General features: G+C 53.6%; 1 protein-coding gene across 1 annotated transcript in view; it reads right to left on the bottom strand.

Moving 5' to 3' along the window:
* The window catches only part of MYOCD (myocardin), a 35,618-nt gene that overhangs the window by 10,661 nt on the left and 3,264 nt on the right, over nucleotides 1-21,693 (bottom strand). The window contains exons 2-5 of the mRNA XM_064151167.1: nucleotides 14,694-14,759; nucleotides 9,001-9,056; nucleotides 4,134-4,209; nucleotides 1,850-2,011 (exon numbers count right to left, since the gene is read on the bottom strand). Of these exons, the coding sequence (XP_064007237.1) occupies nucleotides 1,850-2,011; nucleotides 4,134-4,209; nucleotides 9,001-9,056; nucleotides 14,694-14,759 (360 nt within the window). The remainder of the gene's footprint in view (nucleotides 1-1,849; nucleotides 2,012-4,133; nucleotides 4,210-9,000; nucleotides 9,057-14,693; nucleotides 14,760-21,693) is intronic.

The raw sequence follows: 21,693 nt of genomic DNA, 5'->3' as shown, positions 1-21,693 counted from the left end.
GAGTCCTGGAACATTTCACCTTCAAAGATGAAAGCTGCGAGACGCTGCAAATGGAGCAGCTCAAGGGCCAGGCTGGAGAAGTCTCTCTCTGAATGCTATGTACACTCCACAGAAGGGACACTCAGAGCAGGAGCAGGACAGAGCAGTGTCTGAGCCTGGAATATCTAATGGCATTTGTGCTGCTTTCTGAGATGAAAAGAAAATCAAAGTTTTCCTCTTTCAGTTCCCACTTCTGGCATCGCTCCTGCTGTTCAAAGACTCTCCCTGTCCCAGACTCCTGCCACTGTCCCCAGCATGCTCAGAGCCCCAGAACAGGCACTTCACGTGAGATTGTTCCATGGGTTGAGGAATCAATAGCAGCAGAACAGCAGTTCCCAAGGGGCAGAGCATCTCTCTGTGCCTCACTAAGACCCAAGGGCAATTGGGACTCGTAGAGATGGCCCCAGGGTTCAAAATTACAGCCTGTTGTCTTGGCACTGTAGGATGCTGCCACAGGCAAGTCTCCTTTCCCAAAAACAGTGAAGACTCCATTTTGGGATTTGGAGCAGTGGGAGTATGATTGGATGGTTCAAATCCAAGTGCTGATGGAGTGCCAGAACTGAGCCATGGAAGAGAGGGCTGCAAGTCCCTGGCTGCTCTGTGTACTTAAAGAGTCCAAATCCAGTCCTGGTAGGTGCCCCATTCCCAGAAACATTCCAGGTGAGGTCGCCTGGGCTCTAAGCAACCTGTTCTAGTTGCAGATGTCCCTGCTGAATGCAGGGCCTTAGACTAGATGACCTTTCAAGGGCCTTCCAACCCAAAATATTCATTGACTCTATGACCCTGCTGCCTTTCCTGCTCCTGCTTTCAGATCCTGGTGAAATCTAAGTCACTTTCTGCTTTGTGTGAGCTCCCACAGCAGCCTCCTGCAGCAGCCAGGGGGAAATAACTGTGGAGGATTCTGCCTCCCTCCTCTGGCTGAGGGTAGGTGATAGGGAAGAGCCAAGCCTGAGCATAAGTCAGGTGCTAGGTACTGGTGGATAGAGTGTGCCCTGCTTTGGGGGACTCTCATCAGCCTAGCACTTCCCCATCCCATGATGGCCATGCACACCACTAGCAGCAGTGGGAAATGGGGAACCTCAGCCTCACAGAGTCACAGAATAGTTTGGGTTCCAACCCCTTGCCATGAGCAGGGACACCTCCCACCAGCACAGCTTGCTCAAGGCTTCATCCAACCTGGGCTTGAACACCTCCAGGCAGGGCACATCCACAGCCTCCCTGGGCAATCTGTGCCGGTCTCTCTGCATCCTCACTCTCAACAGTCTCTTCCTCATCTCCACTCTCAGACTCCCCTCTCCCAGCTCAAAGCCATTGTCCCTCATCCTGGCACTCCCAGACCTTGTCAAAAGCCCCTCTCCAGCTCTCCTGTAGCCCTCTTCAGGTACTGGAAGGCTTCTCTAAGGTCTCTCTTTTCCAGGCTGAACTGATCCACATCACCCCACCTACGGGGAAGGAAAAGCTTGGCAGATGGGAGAATCCAGGCTGGCCTCAACCACAGGTGTGTACCCAGGTCCTTTCCCACGAGAGGGAAGAAGCAGTGTCCTGTCTCCTTACATCCTGCAAGCCTCCTTTCTGAGGAGACCTGGCTGATCAATTCAGCTTTGGTCATTGCTCTCAGTGGAGAGGTCTTTTTTCATAGTTCTGGCGAGGCAGGCCAGGCTGTGCTGGACTGTGAAAATCACAAGCTGCAAGCAATAAATGCAGCATTTAAGTGCAGGCTGCTGACTCCCTGCAGTCACTGTGGTACCATCCTCATAACCTCGCCATGCCCAATGCCACCCACACAACGCAAGAGGGTCACCTGCTCTACCTTTGATGGCCTCCTTGACAGAGGAGTCGACAGGAATGATGTTCTTCTCCACCAGCTCCAAGGGCCCCGGCCTGAGAGCAATCTTTTCGTTGAGATCATCTGCCAGCCTGGCTCTCTTCAGCTTCATCTGGGTAGACTGAATGGACCCCTCTGCAGCTGAGTCTGGAAGGCCAAATGGAAGGCATCAGATGAGGACCTGAGGTGTCTGCCAGCACAGTGCTCGGTGAGGATGTACTTCCTCTTCACCTCAGCCTCTCTGGGCTGCAGCCAAAGCCTAAGCATGGCTCAGTGCACAGCAGGAGCTGCTCTGGGGCTGGGAGGCAGGATGCTGAACTGGAGAGGGTTGTTGGGACATAGGTCTTCCTCAGAGCCTTAAGCCTAGCTTCTCCATTGCCAAGCAAGATCCCTTGTTTAACAGCCTAGGCTCGTAAACCCAGCCTGCATCCAGAGTCCAGGAATGATCTGCAATGGAAACTTCACTAATAAGCCAAAAGTAAACTCCAGCTTCTGCCTACCAGGCACCCTTTGGTCCTTGTGAGCTAATTCAGATGGACCCCTGCTTCTGAGAACAGCAGGAGAAAAGAACCATTAATGATGTTTGGCAGCTGGGGTAAATGGTTTACTCTGGAAGATCACAAGCTGAGTCTTTGGGAGTGGATGTTTGAAGGTGGCACAAGGACAGTACTGCAGGCCTTCAGAGCAAAAAGCAAGCTGCAGAGGAACATCATGAAGGCAGCTAGATCTGCAAGCTGAGCCCTGCCAAAGCCAGCACAGAAGTCCCCAGTTACTGAGTGGTGACAAAAGAGTAGCCAACTACACAGAAAGACGTCCTGGACACAGCTGATCTGTCTCCTCTGGTGGTTCAGGTGTGAGCAACGAGGGAGCAGGATTCCAGACTAGGCTGTCCACACCCTCAGGGTCTACAGCAAGAAGGGCTGCCATCTGTCTTCAAGGAGAGGGCACTCTCCCAGAAGAGACACTGCAGGCAGCAAAAGCTGCAGGGCTCGGTAGTGGTCACAGTTTGTCTGTAGGAGGCCAGAAGCGGTGATCCGGAGTCACTTCTGTCCTCACACCACAGAGGGCAGTGAGCACATGGGGAGGGAGAGCCCCTCGAGGTGGGCAGTGGCAGAAGCTGTGCCTGTAAGGCACTTAGATGTGTCTCAGATGGACACTTTCAATCATTTCTGGGTACTGTTATGCACAGATAAGTCCATGACAGGCCAGAGCACACCTCCATGAAACACAGAGCCTCCTGCTGTGCCAGGAGGTGTATGTGGGGCACTGCCAGCTTGCTCAGCACACAGCCTCTGCTCCACCTCTCCTCTGCCTGCTGACTGCAGCTTCCTGCACATCTGGCTTACAACCCTGGGACCTCAGCTCCAGTGATGTTGCTTCTATTGTTTAACCTAAGGAAAAGAGACCTTCTACCAGTTGAATAGGCAATGGTGCTAGGACTGCACCACTGCTCTCCTGTCAGGATGGAGACACAAGGAAAAGCAAGGCAGTGCCACTAACCCAGCGTGGGCCCCTGTCTCAGCCCTCCTGCGTGCCAGAGGAGAAAGGATCAGGGACTTCATCCTCCTGAGAGCAGAGGCCAGCATTTGCAGCTGCCAGAATGAGATGCTTCTTCCAGGCGACTGGCAGGAGCTGAGGAGAGAGGCTGCACATCCTCCCTGTCTCTAAGGAGCTCCTTATCTCTGGAGATAAGGAGGGACACTGCAGTGCTCTGCTGTCTGTGATGGGATGCAGTGGAGCTGGGCCAACTTTCTGGCTGGGAAAGGGGAGAGCTGCTGTGGCTCACGCATTGCTTGTGGCTATGCTGGGGTCAATGGCTGCACCACCATGAATTGTCACTTAGGATATCCAGAATCATGACAAAATGAAAGGTGTGCACCTTTGGAGGCTGTTGCAACCACCTGCTACAGAGGCTTCAGTGCCCTGGACTGCTTTGGGTATGCTTTTCATGAGGATCAGATGTTGGCATCTCTAACAGAGTCCTCTCTCACAGCTGTCCTGTACCCCATCGTCCTCCAGAGTATCTTAGACTGGTCCCTGCCAGAGCTGGCAGAAAGATTGGATGGCCTTGGGCCTGCTTCTGCCAGGGAATAAATGTGTGTCCTGCCTCCTGAAGACCAGGTCTGGGCTGAATTCCATACAAATGTCCCCTCTGCATCTGCCTCTCCTGACAGTGATGAGATCCCTGAAGGGAACCCAAGTGTGGCAGAAGGGACACAAGTTGCAGGGCAGGAGACTGAAGGAGTGGGAGAAGCTCAGGCAGTCTTACCTTGTAAAATGTGCATATTGACCAGGTCTGATCGCTCAGGCCTGCTTCTGATCTTGTGCTTGAGATAATCTTCAGTCTGCAGAACACAAATGCAGAGAGTTACCTGGCTAGAGCAGCAGGAAGGTACAGAGAGCATCTGTCCCTCTGCTGTCCTGCAGCTCTTCTGGAGTTGTTACATGCTGGGCTGAGTGAGCCTGAGCTCCCTCACTGCTTGTTCTTTGGCAGAAGTTCTTCAGAAGGGACCAATGTGCATGGAGCTGCTGGCTGGTCACTAAGGCCACTCCTAAGCTGGGTCTTTACCAATATGCTTTGGGCTTCTGGAGCCTGAAGCATTCTGAGAGCTTGTGGAAGAACGAGACTTAATCATGGGGGATGGTGGATCTGCTCCTAGTTTAGCATACCAGGTCACCTCTGAGAGCTGCACCAGGCAACTTCTGTGGGAAGACTGGCATAGGGAGGTGAGATATGAGCCTGAGCAAGTCGTGAAGATAACCAGCCTCTTTACCCTGATCAACCACAAGGTTTAGCTGCAGACTTGCAGCTCTTGAGCTCCCTGATTCCTCACCATAGTTATGATGTGAGCTTGGGAATCCACTCTGAAAATCACTGCAGCTGAGCTCGTGATGAACATGGTCCTGGAGCCTTATGCCAACTGCCTCATGCCTTTAGGAGCAGAATGGCATCCAGAGTACAATAATGCCAACCTTTAGGCCAAGCAAGTCAGTGCTGAGGGTAGCTGACCATGAGAACACACATTCAAAGATTCTCTCCTGGTAAAGAGGAGCTGGAGCACAACCTGGACACATTTTTAGCTGTTTGCTGAGTTCAGACGACAGAAAAAATAGTACCAAGAACTGTGCAGGGGCAAAGAGGATAAAATCTGAAGGATAAATATAAGAGAATAGTGCAAGCAGCTGGAGCAAAAGTGGAAAACTATCAGTACAATATGCAGAGGATGATGAGAAGAAGATTTTGTAAGGACTTCTGAGGCTGGGACAAGGCAGTGGAAAGTGCTGTTTGTCTTCTATGAAGAGAAGAAAGAGTTGTGCATGCTGCTAGCATGGCTACAGGACTGAATGCCTTTTGAGACCACCCTCACTGCAAAGATCAGTGATGTTTATCAGTCAGGTGGGGAAGCCAAGAACCTTCAGCAACAAAGAAAAAGAAGCTCCAGGCTGGAGAACAGGTTGGAGAACACTCAGATGAATTAAATGTTCCCAGCTTGAGAAGCACAAGGCTGGAGTGATGGCAGCTACCTGTGAGGCGCCAGGAAACTGGACAAGGGAGATGCTCTGGAAGAGGTGGGGAGAAGCAAACAGACAGTTCTGAAGTAATCATCAAGGTACTGAACTAAGTACTCCATCTACATGGATTTTGAAGGTGCCAAGGACGTGTCACAGCCAGAATGGACTCATCAAGGACAAACCACATCAGACCTGATCTCCACGCACAGAGAGATGACAAACTCCTGACAGAGGAATGGGTCCCATGTAGCTTGACTCTGCCACTATCTCACACAGCTTTCCTCATCTGCAAGCCAGAGAAATTTGGTCTGGGTAAGACTAACATGAAAAAAGGAGCCTATCTGTGGGTCACCAGGGGAGTCAGGAAGGGCTCACAGCCTGAACAGAAGAATAAATCCAATCCTGCTGCACAGCAATATTTCCTACCTGTTTTCCTCACCCATTCTGCCTCGGACAGCAGCAGACACATTCCTTAGCTCTGAAACAGCCAAGGCTAACAGCACATTTCTGGAGAAACTTAGGGAATGATCTGAAATACTTTTGATAACCTTTCAGGAAGGACATTTGGAAAGGACTCTGTTCAGATCACAGCCACAGCTAAGCCAGTTGAGTAAGCGCTGGGTTGGATAAGGACTAAATCTGCTAGAGATACCTCTGTAGTGGTCACTGGGCAGTGGAGTTGGGCAGAAGTCAGTCACTTCATAGGCAGAAATTAACTACTTCTTAAGCAGAAGGTGGAAAAATGGTCTAAAAGACTCTGGAGAACGTAGTGAGCAGCAGCTGAACCACGTCCCCAGACCAGCAAGCACATTTCTAGGAGACACAGTGAAGGATGGGCCCTAGGATTAGCAATGTCTCATTCTGTGCCCTGCATCTGAAAGGATTTGTGGGAAGGGCTGGGTGATGGCTACAGAAATCATTACTGAGCCAGAGATGAGGAGAGCTGAAGGGAGAGGAGGTTAATCAGTATCCTACAGGAAAATGGGATGCAAACGATGCCTTCAGGTTCTCCAAGAGCAAACAGCTCCTGCTTGTGCATGCATGTAGAGGAAAAAGGGATGGCCGTAAACGCCAGGCGAGCAGCATGGGTTGGGACCCAGGGCAACGGTCCCAGCAGAGGTTAGAGAGCCCTGGAGCAGGCTGCTGGGGGTGGGATGTCCATCAGTGGTCAGACATCTGTCAGAAATGACCCAGACGGGGCTGCTCTGCTCGGGGGCAGAGGCACCACAGCTGTTGCCTGCAGCCCTTCCCTGCCAAGTCTGCTGGGTGCAGTGCTGCAGCCCTGCTGAGCCAGCCTGCCCCCGGACCCAGGCTGCCCCCTGTCCTCTGGGCAGCAATCTATTATAGGACACTGACTTCAAAGCCTGCTGCCCTGGCCTGCTGCCAGCCTCCACCGCGACGTGTTTAAACAAACAATAGACACTTCATTTACTGAAGGCTTTGCAATTCCTTCCACCGGTATTTTTCCCCAGCTTGTTTCCACCAACACAATCCCTTGCTGGGGCCACGAGGGTTTGCCTGGTTCCTGTGCCAGGTCAGAGCACGCTGCTGCCTGCACCTGAGCGCAGTTAAATTCACCTCATGCTCTCCCAGCTGATCGTGGTTCTGACTTGGGCTAAGCCTGACTTGCTGTCCCACAGCTGTGGCACTGCACAGCATTTACCCTCTGCTGTGGTTTCAGGTCCTTTCGCCCTTTGCTGCTTACAAGCTGCACGTGTGTCACCAGGGAGCAAACAAGGGAGGAGAAACTTCAGATGTGTTGGGTTTTTTTTAGCAACAGTGAAACAGAAGAGCTTTCCAAACACGTGGAAGTGGTTCTTGTTGTCTGCCTTCTGTTTGCAAAACATCGGTTTGGAGGAATATTAGCTAATCACAGAACCATCCAGGCGGGCAAAGCCCCTCAAGAGCACCAAGTCCAATCTAGAGCCCTACTCTACAAGATTCACCTTGAGCCATATCCCTGAGCACCACATCCAAACGATTCTTAAACACATCCAGGGTGGATGACTCCACCTCCCTGGGCAGCTCATTCCAGTCCCTGACCACTCTCTTAGTGAAAAGCTTTTTCCTAATGTCCAATCTAGACCTCCCCAGGCTCAGCTTGAGGCCATTCCCCCTCGTTCTATCTCCAACTACCTGTGAGAAGAGATCTGCAGCAGCCTCTCCACAACGTCCCTTCAGGTAGCTGTAGAGTAAGCAACAAAGGCCACCGAGTGATGGTCTGGGAGGAGTCACTATTGTGTCCCTATCACAGCTTTGCTGTGGGCTGTGCTCCTTGGTGTCCCCAGCAGCGTGCTCTGGAGCTGTCTGCAGGCTGGGCCAGTCTAGACCATCTGGGGCTGTTCAAGGCAAAATTGGACGTGGCACTTGGTGCCATGGTCTAGCCTTAGAGCTCTGTGGTAAAGGGTTGGACTTGATGATCTGTGAGGTCTCTTTCAACCCTGATAATACTGTGATAGAACATCCTTCCCCTTCCCCTAGGCAACTGGCCAGGGGAGGCTTTTGAAAAGCACGGCAAAGAGACACGAATGTATACTCAGACTGTAAAATATGGCCCTGAGGGACACTGGAGGGCTGGGAGCTTCCCAAGCACACTCATTTTTCAGGGTCCTAGTCTGTGTGTCTCGCTCCAGCAGTTAGTCACCGCGGGAGACTCGGGGCAAGTGGTTTGGAGTGTGTTTAAGTTCAGCAGAGCACTTCTCCACCTTTCACGATCATCCTTCCCTAGAAAGTTCCTTTCTCGTGTGGCTCCAGGTGTGTTTACCAGATTGATGAAGTAAAACTCCTGTGCTCAAGCCAAACATGCAGGACTGATTGTTGCTTTTTCCCCGGACATGCCTCCAGCCTGGGCAAGGCTGCCTGGTGGGTGCTGCTGCCTGGTGGTGACACTGCTGGCAGGGCAGTGTCACTGCCCAGAAGGTGATGGCGTCTGGGGGTTTGGATGTGTTCTGGAAATGGCTACTTAGCTTATCTCTGCCTTCAGCAATAGTGAGGGAAGCCTGAGGACAGTCAGACAAAGGGGCTGAGGCAGCCCGACCCGCTTAGCCCCCTGGGCATCGTCTGTCCTAATGGCCAGGCTGAAAGCCAGCTCCTGCCTGATGGCAAGTTGTGAGCTCTCTGGGGACTCTCTGCAGGTGACAAAGGAGCTGCCTTCCTCTCGCACACTTGCTAAGCAGTTAAGGTCCTTTGCTGCTGGCCTTGCTCTAACCCCGCTGGCTTGAGCAGGAGCGGAGAGCAGCCAGGACAGCAAGGAGCAGGCTGTGGACCTGGCCCGGAGAGGAAAACAACACCTCAGCCGGTGGGACGGCAGCCGGGAGGAACTGTCAATGCCATGCTGAGCTATGCCCTGCCCGCAGCCTCACCCAAAGCCCAGGGACTGTGGTACAGCTCGAGGCACAGAGAGCCCCTCTGCTCTTTCAGACCTTCCCTGCTTGGAGAGGCTGCTCCAAAGCACTGTGAACTCTGGCTTGGCCCCGGCGAAATGCCCTGACCCTCATCCTTAGCCTCAGGGCCCGAAGAGAGCATGCCAGAGGAGGGGATGTCGGTGGAAGGTGCTTTCAAACCCTGCCATGCATGCAAAGCAAGCCCCCGAGTTGCCCCGCGGGGCTGGCTGCAGGAGTTACCTTGGCTCGCTCCAGGCTTTTTCGCTGCTCATGGAATGTGGATGGGCTTTTCAGGGCTGCAACGGGAAAGAGAGAGCAGCAGTCAGCACGGCGGCGGAAGCCAGCAGCCACCCGGATATTCAGCGGCAGCATTTCAATGAGTGCTATAAAAATAGCACCACAAACTAACCCTCTCTTTATTGCCCTGGCTAAAAATAACCCGGGGAAGCTCCGGGAGATCCCACGCTCCGGGAAATCCATGGCGAGAGAGCAGGGGGGGATGGAGAGCATGGGGAGTGCGGGAGGCACATGGGCAGGGGTGGGGTGCAGGCTTTGAAGTGTAGTGCTCCGGAGGACACATCAGAGAGAGGAGGTTGGCTTTTCCCTGGAGTGCTTCCCACAGGTTCCCGAGAGGCACCACAGCCTCACAAGATGGATCTGGGGAAAGCAACAAACTGAGAGGAGACTTCTGCAAGTAAAACCTGCAGGTGATTGAACCTTGAGGCCAGCAGGAAAACTGCCAAGACCTGCCTTGCTTCCTGGGGTCATGGTGGGTACCTCCTCCACTGAGGGTATGCCAAGGCAAGGCCCTGAGGCTGTGGTGCTTCACCCCTCTTCCATCTCTGACAACCCTTCCATTGCTCACTGTGCACCCCTCCTGTCTCCTTTCCAGGGGTCACCCTGGGCAGGCAGCTGCTCAGCCAGGGACCATGTCCTCAGCACCTCCTGACACCAAGGAGGATTATGCCAGAAGGGCTCTTGATTAAAGGCCAATGATCCCTGGCCCTTGGACCAGTTAATGCCAGTCTCATGGGGCAATCTTTACTGGAGTCACAGGGAACCTTGCACATCTCCTTGTTTGGCCTCATTCAGCAGCAACCAGAGCAGAATTTGCATGGTGAAGGGGTTAATGTTTTGCAGATCCTGCAAAAAATGTTGTTCTTGCTGTGGAAGCAGTCAAAATCAAAGCAACTGTTCCTGTGGGGACCCACAACCTCAGCCTGCTATGGCTCTGCCTGGCAATAGGAATTCCCTTTCCATCTTTGGAATGGGATCAAATAAGGGCAGATCTTTTTTTTTTTTATCATAGAGGTCATAGAATCATTTCAGCTGGAAAAGACCTCTAAGATCATAGAGTCCAACCATCAACCTAAAACCACCACGGCCATTAAACCATAGAATGGTCTGGGTTGGAAGGGAGCCCCAGAGGTCATCCTGCAGTCACCAGGGATAGCCTCCACTAGATCAGGTTGCCCACAGCCCTGTTGAGCTTCACTTTGAATGTCTCCAGGGATGGGCCCCAACCAGCTCCTTGGGCAACCTGTTGCAGTGCTCCAGCACCCTCCTGGTGCAGAACTTGTTCCTCACATCCAATCTAAATCTGCTCTGCTCTCATTTCAAACCATTGCTCCTTAGCCTGTCCCTGCAGGCCTTTGGGAACGGTTCCTCTGCAGCCTTCTTGTAGCCCCCACCAGACACTGGCAGGCTGCTCCATGGTCTCCTTGGAGCCTTCTCTTCTCCAGGCTGAACACCCCTGGCTCCCTCACCCTGTCCTTGTAGCAGAGATGCTCCAACTCCCTGATCATTTTCATCTCAGAGTGCCATGTCAACCATCTAGGGGAAGATGAAGAGAAGACTGGAGACAGCCAGGGAATGTTCAAGGGCCTTCTGAGTTGGCTTTTTGATGGGCAACCTCCACAACCCCAGTGAAGCCCAGCAGACACAGAAGGCACCTGGCTGCTCCTGACAGCTGGAAAGCGACACACAGCCAAGGCAGTGGTGCTGTGCCATGCCCCGGTGAGCAGTCATGGTTGGGTCAGAAGCAGAACACAACAGTGTGCATGAGGAGAAGAAGCTAGCAAAAGAGAGTTGCCTTCTGCAGCCCTGCTCGCTGTGGAGACTGGCACTGGGAGCGTGCTAGGGGCATGGCCCGGCCGCCGTGCTGCTCGAGGGGGACAGGGGCACAACCGAGTCATTTACCAAGGCTTTTGGAGGAGCTATGAGGATGCTGCAGCTTGCATTAGTCTGCAAAACAAATAAAGACATCGCCAGCACTGGTTATTCAGACAGCTTGTCAGGGGACCAGACAGCAGCTTCAAGGGGCTGAGGGTCTGGAAGCAACAGGGCAGAGCTCTGGGGAGTGGTGTTGATAATCTTGGGGCTGTTGCCTCTGTGCTTTCAGTCACAGGATGAGATGTTGGCTGCCTACAACAAGAGGCTCTTTAAGCATACAACTCCTGCACCCACCAGAGGTGAGCAACCTTGCCCTGAAGAATCCTTGACCCTGCAAGCTGCCTCCCTCTGCTTTTGGGAAGGTGAGCAGGGTCTGGCTGGGGTCTGGGCAGGCATCTGTATGGGTCTAGATCACAGGATCACAGGCTCACAAGGTGTGGAAGGGACCCAAAGAGATCATAGAGTCCAACGCCCCTGCCAGAGCAGGACCACACAATCCAGCTCAGGGCACACAGGAACACATCCAGACAGGGCTAGAAAATCTCCAGAGAAGGAGGCTCCACAACCTCTCTGGGGAGCCTGTTCCAGTGCTCTGGGACCCTTACAGTAAAGAAGTTCTCCTTTGTGTTGAGGTGGAACCTCTTGTGCTGCAGCTCACATCCACTGTTCCTTGTCCTGTCTCAGGGAGCAAGTGAAACTGAGGATTCAGCCCTACAGCAAAGCACCCCACGTGCTCCTGCTTCCAAATGCTCCTGCTGGGACAGTACCAGTGTGACCGGAACAATAAAAGTGTGTGGTTGCATGAACTGAACCCTTGCTACTCTGAGCCTGCAGAATAAGGCATGCTCTACTCTCACCTGCCCTCCTAAGCAGCAGGGCTGTGGCTATGTCTCAAGGAACCTGGATCTCCTCTTGCTCTCAGAGGCTCCTCCATACACAATCAAAGGGCTGAAGGAACTCAGAGGCTGCTCTTGCTTACCAGTCTGCACCTGTCTGCATCTGCAGAGCCTTTTTCAGCAGTGTGGATTGCTTTGCCAGCAGGGTGCTCAATTTACAACCTAGAAACATCTGACAGTCAGAGGCCAGCTTTGAACCTGAAGTCTTGTGCAGTGCTACTGCTCCTCAGCATCCTCCTGCAGGCAGGTTCCTGCCTTCTCCAGTGGTGGGGACATCTGAACGTGTCGTGGAGGAACAGCTAGGGGAATGTGCACAGTGCTCAGGTGTGCAATGGCATTGATCTTGTCCAGTCAATCCAAACCCAGACTGGGCTTTGGCCAGGACATTGCTCTCCCTGTGCTATGCTCAGCCAGCACTGCCCTGTCCTCTTGGATACCCAAACCCAGCCAGCTTCCTTAGACTCACTCTGTTGTCTGACACCGACTGCAGCTGCACCGCAGAGGAGCTCAAGCAAGCTCTGCATGGGCATCAACTTCCCTTCCTGCAAGGGTTTCTGCAAGCTCTCAAATCTTTTGTTCAATGCTATTCTGTTACTCTGACCTCCCACCTCTCTTGCTGGGCTCTGCAGGTAGAAAAACAAAGTTTTTCTGTGCTGAGACTGTATGAGCAGGAAAGGGCTGCAACCCTTGTGCAAGGTGGCATCAAGTGCGTGTGCCAAGCCTGGTACCAAACCTCTCACCATGGAGACCAGCAGTGCCCACCTTTCCTCTTCCCACAAGGGCTGTGCTCAGTCCCTGGGGGTTACAGCCCATCCTGCAGTGCATGTCAACTGAGGTAGTGCCCTGCTGCACCTCCCCTGCTGGTCCTCAGAGCCAACAGGGCATGGGAAGCTGCGGTTAAATACAGATTTCCTTCTTGGAAAGAGTGACTGTGCTTGCCCAGGCCGTGGCAGCTGCTTGGGGCTCTCATGTGTTAAATGCTCACATCTGACCCTTCCTCCTGAGGTCACACTCAGCAGTTAAACTCTGCACATTTGTTTTTACGCTGCATTTTTTTTCTGTTGCTCTGGGTGAGGGAGCACACAAGCTTCCCAAAATGGCCTTCTGGACAGAAACCAGACTGCAAAATGTCAGCCTAGAAGCTGGGAGTGTGACCAAGAAATGGGAAAATGTCCTGCAGCTGCCACCAGAGCACTCTGGCTGAAGCTGCGCTGCAGGGTGTCTGATTTCACAGGTTATGTGCCCTTGTACCAGCCCTGTGCAATCCTATGGCCCTTAGCCTTGCAGAGCAGCATCAGGTGTGCCAACCTCTCAGGTGGCTCTTCTGCTCCATGCATATGCCACGGGGTCTCCTGCATCTCATCTGAGTGTGGACTTAGCAGGTCAGGAGATGCTGGACATGTTTTTGGCAAATGCTTGTGTTGTGAGTGCTTGGAGTAGTGTAACAAAAGCCACAGCACTGGGCTTAAAGCTCCAGCTCCTGGAGTCACAGAATCATAGAACGGGGGTGGGAGTGGGTGGGAAGTGACCTTCGGATACCACTGAGACCAAACCCCTTGCTTAAGCAGGGGCACCCTTCCTGACACTGACCCTGTTTGTAAACCTCAATAGGATCTGGGGCTGCTCTTCTCCAGGCTCTCAGCCCCAGGGCTGTCAGCCTTTCCTCCTCGCACATGTTCCAGTCCCTTCAGCATCCTTGTAGCCTCCACCAGACTCTCTCCTGTACTTTCCTGTCCCTCCTGAATGGAGAAGCCCAGAACTGGACACAATACTCCAGGTATGGCCTCCTCAGGAGAACCTCCCTTGACCTCCTGGCCACACTCCTCTTCATGCACCCCAACAGCCCATTGGGGCCTTCTTGGCCATGAGGACACATTGCTGACTCTTGGATAACATTGTCCACCAGGACTCCATGGTCCTTCTCCATGGACTTGCTTTCCATCAAGTCAACCCTTAATGTCTACTGGTGCAGTCCAGCCCTGTGATCTAAGAGCCCATTATGGGGAGGCAGCATAAAATCTGAAAGCTTAAAGACACAAAGAGCAGAGCCATGGGGGAAGCCTGCATGTGTCAGTCTGAGACCTTTGAGACCATTTTGGCAACCATGATTTTTGTCACCCTGCTCAAGCTTCATTAACACTTCATTCTGGCAACACTGTGCTGAGAAGGAGCCTGCTGCTGGCTCCTTTGGGAAGGCACAGGAAGGGCAGAGGGATGGGCAAGGTGCAGCAAGCAGTGCCAGAGCCATGCTCTTAGTGAGCTGTTGTTTTTAGAATCATGGAACAGCACAGGTTGGAAGTGACCTCTGGAGGTCACATCTAGTCCAGTTCCTCCAGTTCCTGGGCACAGGCACACATGGACACGTCTCACTCATCCACTGGGGCTAAGGAAGTTCCTTCTTCCGTGGCCTCCTGGAATGGGCCCTCTCTACCTCTTCCTCTTTTGTGGGTCTGATCCTGCCCCAGCTGTTCTTAGCACTTACAGAAGGCCCTGAGGTTCTCTGCCCTTGTCTGTGTGAGGAGCTTTGTGAGTCTTGTGCCTGGAGCTGGGTATGCCTGTCCTGCTACAGTGGCCTCTGAGACACAGAGCTCCACAGCTGGACTTCTGGATAGTGTAAACTGAGCATCTCTCCTGGCCTCAGTCTGAGCAGCACCATTCAGATCTGCATGGCAAATGCTGGGCACCACTGCACAACACAGGGACCATAACACCCCTACAGGGCAGGAAGCAAAGTGCCCTCTGGTAGCAATCAGAGCTCAGTGGGTCTGAGTGGCAGCTAGTGCCACAGAGTGCCCCAGCAGTGTCCAAGATGAACAGAGTCCCTCTGAGCCAGGAGTGGGGGCACAGGCAGAAGGAGATACTCACGTGGCATGATGCCCTGGTCTGCCAGCTGCTCACGAGTCCTCCTCTGCTGAAGCCGCAGCTGTAGAACTGAGAGAGGGAGAGTGTCAGGAAGAGACGTGGGGGACTGCTGAGGCACTGCTACATCTGCCAAGGCCAGTGTGCTGGGGGGCTGTGTGTGGCACAAGGCCTGGCACTGATCCCTCCTGCTGCTGCTGGATCAGCCTTGAAGCAGCAGAGTGCTTCAAGTCAAGGAGGGCTTCCAGGGAGCTGCCCAGCCTGCACCCACCTAGTGCGGATGGGAAGGGCAGGGCCAGTGCCTGGCACAGAGTGCTCCCTGTCTGCAATAGAAGACTCAGGCAGCCATGGCTTCAGCTCAGATGGCTGCTCAGCTCTGAACTCTGAAGCTGGGAGGTGCTCCCTTGCCCCAGCACTGTGGGTTTAGCAGAGCTTTCCAACTCCCACTCGGGAGGGCCTGGCAGCACATTTCCAGTCCTGCAAGGCTTGGCACAGGGTGCAGATGTGCTCACTGTGCAAACACCGTGGTGAGGAGAGATGAGTGCCATGTCTGTATGAACCCACTGCTCCAGGAACCTGCAGCCTCCAGAGTCACTTCTCTTGGGCAGCCAGGCACCAGCAGATGGGAATGAGCCGCTGGCAGGGGCACTGTGCATGGCAGTGGCGTGGCCTCAGCTGCAGAGCATCGAGTGGGTGGCTAACAAAGCAGCACCTCTCAGGGTTACAGTGTGGGGGAAGGGCAGCCCACCCTGCCCCTGCCTTGTGCAGGGCTCAGAGCTCAGCACAGCCCAGAGCTGCACAGGTTGGCTCATGCCATTGCTCAGGCAACCCTACCTGAGCCTGCAGGTAGTGACACCTTCATGGCGTCACAGAATGCCAGCTTGGAAGGCACCCCAAGGATCACCTGCTCCAACCTTTCTAGGTTGTAGCCCAGTTGGAATGAGCTGTCCCAGCACCCTACCAGGCTGAGCCCTCAAACTGCCCCATGCAGGGACTCCACCACTTCCCCTGGGAGGTGATTCCAGTGTCAACTGCTCTCACTGTGGAACATTTCCTTCTGCAGCCCAATGGGAATGTCCCCAGCAGTCACTTGCCCCCATCCCCCCTTGTCTCTGCCATGGCACTCCTTGTACAAGGGCAGTCTCCATCCTCCTGCTGGCCACCCTGCATGTCCTGCTCCATGGCAGTAAGGTCTGCTCTGAGCCTCCTCTTCTCCAGGCTGCACAGCCTCAGCTCTCAGCCTTTGCTCACAGGCCAGAGGGCTTCCAATCCTCTGATCCTTCTCCTGGCCCTTCTCTGGACACTGACCACATTCCTTTCAATGCACCCAAGCATTCCATTTGTCTTCTTGGCCACCTGGGCACATTGCTGTCCCGTGGGGAACTTGTTAGCAACCAGGTGCTACAGATTCCCTCGAAGCATCACTTGGGAGGCAATGAGCTGTAAGATTCAACAAATGCTTTGATGGAAGACACACTGAAAACCTGTGTAGGTGCCGCTGCCACAGCTCTCCCTCTGCTGGGATGCAGGAGCAGCACTCAGCAGTCCAGATTTCCCCAGTCCCACTGCACTCCAGCAAGCAGTATCCAGTCCAGGGGCAGCTGCTCCATGCTCCAGCCAACAGCCTCTGCACTGTCTTCTGCTCTAAGCACTGCAGATTGACCATTACAGAGGGGATCTGATGTTATTTCAAGATGATTCCATGCAGGGAGAAAAGGTCTCCAAATTGCTTTTTCACACTGACAGGCATAAAGGCTGTGACCCAGCAATGACAGAAGCTGGTCTGAACACCAGAGCAGCTACGGGTGAGATGTGCAACCTCTCCCAGGCACATTCTCAAGCCACAGGACTTAAGGAGAAGCTCATCCAGCCTTGTCTGCTCAGGGCACACTGACAGAAAAGGTGGAGACAGGTGGGTACAATGCTGCCCATCCCCAGGAGCAGCCCAAACCCAACAGTTGAAACTGGCATTTCAGGCCCTGAAGGTTCACCCAGAGCTGGATGTCCTGGTGCCTTCACTCCTGAATGTCATCTCTGTGATCTCCCCAAGCCTGATGCAAACCATTCAAAGAAACATAGCTGTGGACAGCAACACTGAGCAGTTCTGCAAGAAGAGGTAAAGCAGCCACACCAATTTAGGCAGCTGCAGCTTGGCAGATGCCAGCTTAGGGCATCCCTTACAACCAACAATGCTTAAAAGCAGGGCTGGGGGAGCTCCTGGCACCACGCAAATCACCACCACTTAGCTGCTTCTGGAAGGATATGTGAAATCTGTTGAAGCTGTGATCTGAGCCCAGCTGCATTCCTGTCCTCTTCCTTGGCTAGAGTCCTGAGCTCTGACTGCTGCTGGTGACTCACCTCAAGGGTGCTGCCATCCTTCACAAATCATCTCAAGGGTGATGGCACCCTTCACAAGTCATTTCAAGAGTGCTGCCACCCTTCACCTATAGGGATTCATTTTTTCCCCCTGAATATTCTTCTTTTGCAGGGACACTGCTGTCTGGGAAAGGAGACTGCACTTCAGCAGGCCGCTTCCTTCAGAGGAACATGCATGTTACAAAAAGAGGTGCCCAGGGCACTGCTGGGCCAGCCTTGCCCCCACATCCCAAGCATCCTGGTTGCCTGCACCCACTTGGTTGGTGAGAAGCATGCCCAGGGGAGCAGCCATGCATGCTGGTCACACTGTGTACCAAGCTGTGCTGGTACTATCAGCTGAGAGACTGCCCACTCCTGTGATACCCCGTGAGAGCAAATCCCTCCCCAGCTGGAGAGGGCCTGCCAGAGCTATTCCAGGGGTTCAGCTCCCAGTCCTTTACTGTTAGAAATTCTCCTCTCTTCCATGCTATCAGCAAGTCCCATTTAGTGAAACAGCTTCCAGGAACATCCTCTGCAGAGCAGCTGTGTCATCAGCACAGAGAAGACCTCCTGGCTTTGGCCATAGCTGGCTCTGGTGGCCCAAGCTCTGAGCACTGCTCATGACTCGCAGTCATGACTCATTCTCCTCCCTAGGAGTTGACCTCAGAGCTCTAGGAAGCGAAGAGGACTGCTTGGACTTTGCCTGGCCTGGTGATGCACTAGAGAAAACTTCCCCCACCCCAGGAGAAGGCAAACCTGGCTTTCTGCTTCAGTATGTGGAGGCACAGTGCTCAGTAGACGGCCAAGATGGGACTCTCAGCAGCTCTATTAGAGCATGCCCCATGCTGGGGCACTGCCAGAGCACTCATCTCACCAGTCTCTCTTCAGGGAATTGGCTTTAACAGCATAGGAGGCTGAGCAGAACTGTGGCACTCTGCCCACGGAGGTGAAGAGCCCTTCTCACAGGGGTGAGGACCAGGGCAGGCAGGCAAAGCCATGGCTGACCTGGCTCAGCATTGGTGATGGTCTCTGTAAAGAAAGCTGGATCAGAGCAGTGTCCCCTGGGCACTCTGAACCTGTGTGAGTCTTTCTCAACACTCAGCTCAGCCTTGCAGCTGAGAAGAGCTGCCCAGGTGGAGTTGCAGGTCTACTGCTGCTTCTTGACTTCTGACCCAGCAGCTGTCAGCTCTGCGAGTGGCAGTGCCTGAGGCAGAGTTCCTTCTGCTTCAACTCTTCCCAGCTCTCTTACATGTGAAACCAAATAACTGCTGCTTTCTTCCCTGCCTGGGCTTCACCAACACCTTCTCTCCGACTGGGCATCACAGTCACAACCAGTGCAGTTACCGGGCAGCTACCACAACCGGCCTGCTGCTCCCTGCTCCAGCGGCTGTTCCTGGACTGTAAAGAGCACCAGCAGAAGCACCATGTTGTGCCAGTCTGACCCAAGAGCAGGACCATAATGGGCAGCAGAAGTTTGACCAGTAACAAAGCTGGCACTGCCACTGCAAAAAGCAACCAGAGCCTGGGCTGCATCAAGAGCAGTGTGGGCAGTAGGGTGAGGGAAGCAATCTTCCCACTCTGCTCCACACTGCTGAGACTCCACCTGTGTCCAGTTCTGGAGCCCCTGGCATAAGAAGGATATGGATGTGCTGGAAGGTGTCCAGAGAAGGGCCACAGGAAGAGCAGAGGGCTGGAGCTGCTCAGCTGTGAGGAGTGACTGAGGGAGTTGGGGCTGTTCAGTCTGGAGAGGAGAAGGTTCCCAGGTGACCTTATTGTGGCCTTTCAGTATCTGAAGGGGCCACAAGAAAGCTGAGGAGGGACCTCTTAGGCAGTCAGGTAGTGACAGGACTGGAAGGAATGGAACAAAGCTGGAGGTGGGTAGATTCAGACTGGATGTTAGGAAGAAGTTCCTTAGCATGAGGGTGGTGAGAGCCTGACACAGGTTGCCCAGGGAGGTGGTGGAAGCCTCATCCCTAGAGGTGTTAAAGGCTGGGCTGATCTGGCTGGCCACACAGCTGTCCCCTTCCTTCCTCACTGCTTCATGTGCATCCCTCCTGAAGCTGCAAGCTCAGGGGAAGAGGACAACCTTCCCTGACAGGGACACCACCATTCACTGTTCACAAGTATATAGTAGCTGTGCTCCCCTGCTAGAACCTCCAAACAAGCTCAAGCTCTGTCTATCTATTACGGGCAGCCTCAGCCACACCACAGTCCTGAGAACTGGTAGCTACCAGCCCTCCTTGGAGTCTCCCCTTTGGCAGCCCCACGAGCAGCCCACCCATCCTCTCCTCAAGCTCAGAGAGGCAGGTTTCAGCCTCTGCTATGACACAGAATCACAGAATGATAGGGGTTGGAATGGACCTCCAGAGATCAGTGAGTCCAGCCCCCTTGCCAGAGCAGGGTCACCTGGGACACATCACACAGGAACACATCCAGGTGGGTCTTGAAAGTCTCCACAGAAGGAGAATCCACAACCTCTCTGGGCAGCCTTCTCCAGGGCTCCAGCACCCTCACCATACAGAAGTGTCTCCTCATGTTGAGGTGGAACCTCCTGTGTTCAAGCTTGTACCCACAGCTCCTTGTCCTACCACTGGGCACCACTCAAAAGAGCCTGGCACCTTCATCCTGACAAAAAGATTTGTCTGTCAGCTACAGCACCAAGGCTCATGGCAATCCCAAGCACAGATATAGCCTGGGTAGTGCCTGGCTTAAAAGCAGCCCTGGGGAGAGAGACTTGGGGGTGCCGGTGGGTAAGAAGCACAGCATGAGCCTGCAGTGTGCACTTGCAGCCCAGAGAGCAACCAGAGCCTGGGCTGCAGCAAGAGCAGTGTGGGCAGAAGGGCAAAAGAGGGGAATCTGCCCCTCTCATCCTCTGCTGAGACCCCACCTGGGGCACTGTGCCCAGTTCTGGAGGCCCTGCTAGAGGAGAGACCTGGAGGTGCTGGAATGTGTGCAGAGAAGGCCACAAGGATGATCAGAAGGCTGGAGCTGTTCTGCTATGGGGACAGGCTGAGAGAGCTGGAGCTGTTCTGCTATGGGGACAGGCTGAGAGAGTTGGGGCTGTTCAGTCTGGAGAGGGGAAGGCTCTGAGGAGTCCTTATTGTGGCCTGACAGTATCTGAAGGGGGCTACAAGAAAGCTGGGGAGGGACTTTTCAGGGTGTTGGCTTCAAGGTAGAGGAGGGGAGATTGAAATTAGACATTAGGAAGAAGTTCTTCACTACAAGGGTGGTGAGAGACTGGAACAGGTTGTCCAGGCAGGCAGTGGAAGCCTTATTCCTGGATGTTTTTTAAGCCAGGCTGGATGTGGCTCTGGGTGACTTGATCTAGTGGAAAGTGTCCCTACCAATAGCAGGGGATTTGGAACTGGATGATCCTTGAGGTCCCTTCCAGCCCTGACAGTTCTGTGATTCTATGCTGGGAAACCAAAACGAAGCACAAACGAATCCACATCAAGTCAGTGTTTTGCAAAGCCCCTGTGAAACCACAAAAGGACGTCCTGAGTTACAGAGAGGCTGTGGTCTGAGCACAGACACCCTGGCTGCAAGCCACAGGAGCTCATGGGCTGAGAGGACATGCATGCATGTGCTTCACCTGTGGGCACCAGGAAAATGAGAATAAAGCTCCTGCCAAAATGCCTGCCCTGATACCCCACCGAGACCTACTCTCTTCTGTCATTGTTAACCTGCTGATTCAGGTCCAAAGCACTCTGTCCACCAGAGACAGAAAGAATGAATTCCTCCCTCACTTCCACCAGCTTCAGGCAAACCCTGTGTGTGAGCATGGACCCTTTCCTCCACTGAGCCAGGCAAGTCTGCTCTGCAGATTCACCCCCACGCGTCCACGGCGAGGCCTGGGCATTACCCCACGCAGAGCCACATTCAGAGTGCCAAAATTTCCCCCCTCGCCAGTTGTGTGAAGGATGCCTGATGCTGTGCAGATGTTGGCCTTGCTCTTTCCATGTGGCTGGACAGAAGAGGTCAGAGTTAAGGTTAAGCCTGCATCTGCCAGCTTTGTCTGCTCTGCCCCATGACGATGCTGCTCTGCTGCTGGAGCACAACTGGTTTGCATTCAAGGCAGGAGATCACTCCACATAAATGATCGTCTCTGGCAAGAGTTAAATGTAACTGGAGCAGACGAGACAGCATGGCAGGCTTGAAGAATCATCACTCCTGCAAAATGTGTCAGGATGACCTCAGATCAGTGTATTTATCTTTGGCAAAACAGACAAAATAAACACACACACAAATCCTCCAGGAAGGGGAGGGGGAACCTGAAGGCCTGCAGCATGTTGGTGATTCGAGCTGTCTCCCTGGAGCGGTTTCTGGTGCCCTGCACTGGGGTAGCTGTTGACTCTCCACTCTCTGTGGCTGTGCTGGTCCTTCATAGTGGATTGGTGGGGGGACAAAAGCAGGAGAAGACACTGTGAGACTGCAGCGAGGATTGCTGGATGAAAAAGCCACTGTCCTCACCAGCCTTTCCTGGACAAGCTCTTTTTGCTTTGTGCTACTGGTGCTACCAGATGGAAACAAGAGACTGGAAAGCTGACTCTCAGGACACTCGAGAAAGGACACCTACATGCCACCACCTTCTAGTTGCCAGCCCCTTGCTTCACCTTCTGCCTGCTGTGTGCCACAGGGATTAACAGGATTC

The sequence above is a fragment of the Pogoniulus pusillus genome, chromosome 11, assembly GCF_015220805.1.
Source record: "Pogoniulus pusillus isolate bPogPus1 chromosome 11, bPogPus1.pri, whole genome shotgun sequence".
NCBI classification, from domain to species: domain Eukaryota; kingdom Metazoa; phylum Chordata; class Aves; order Piciformes; family Lybiidae; genus Pogoniulus; species Pogoniulus pusillus.
Note: the sequence above shows the minus strand (reverse complement) of the source record. Positions and strands in the feature narration are given on the sequence as shown.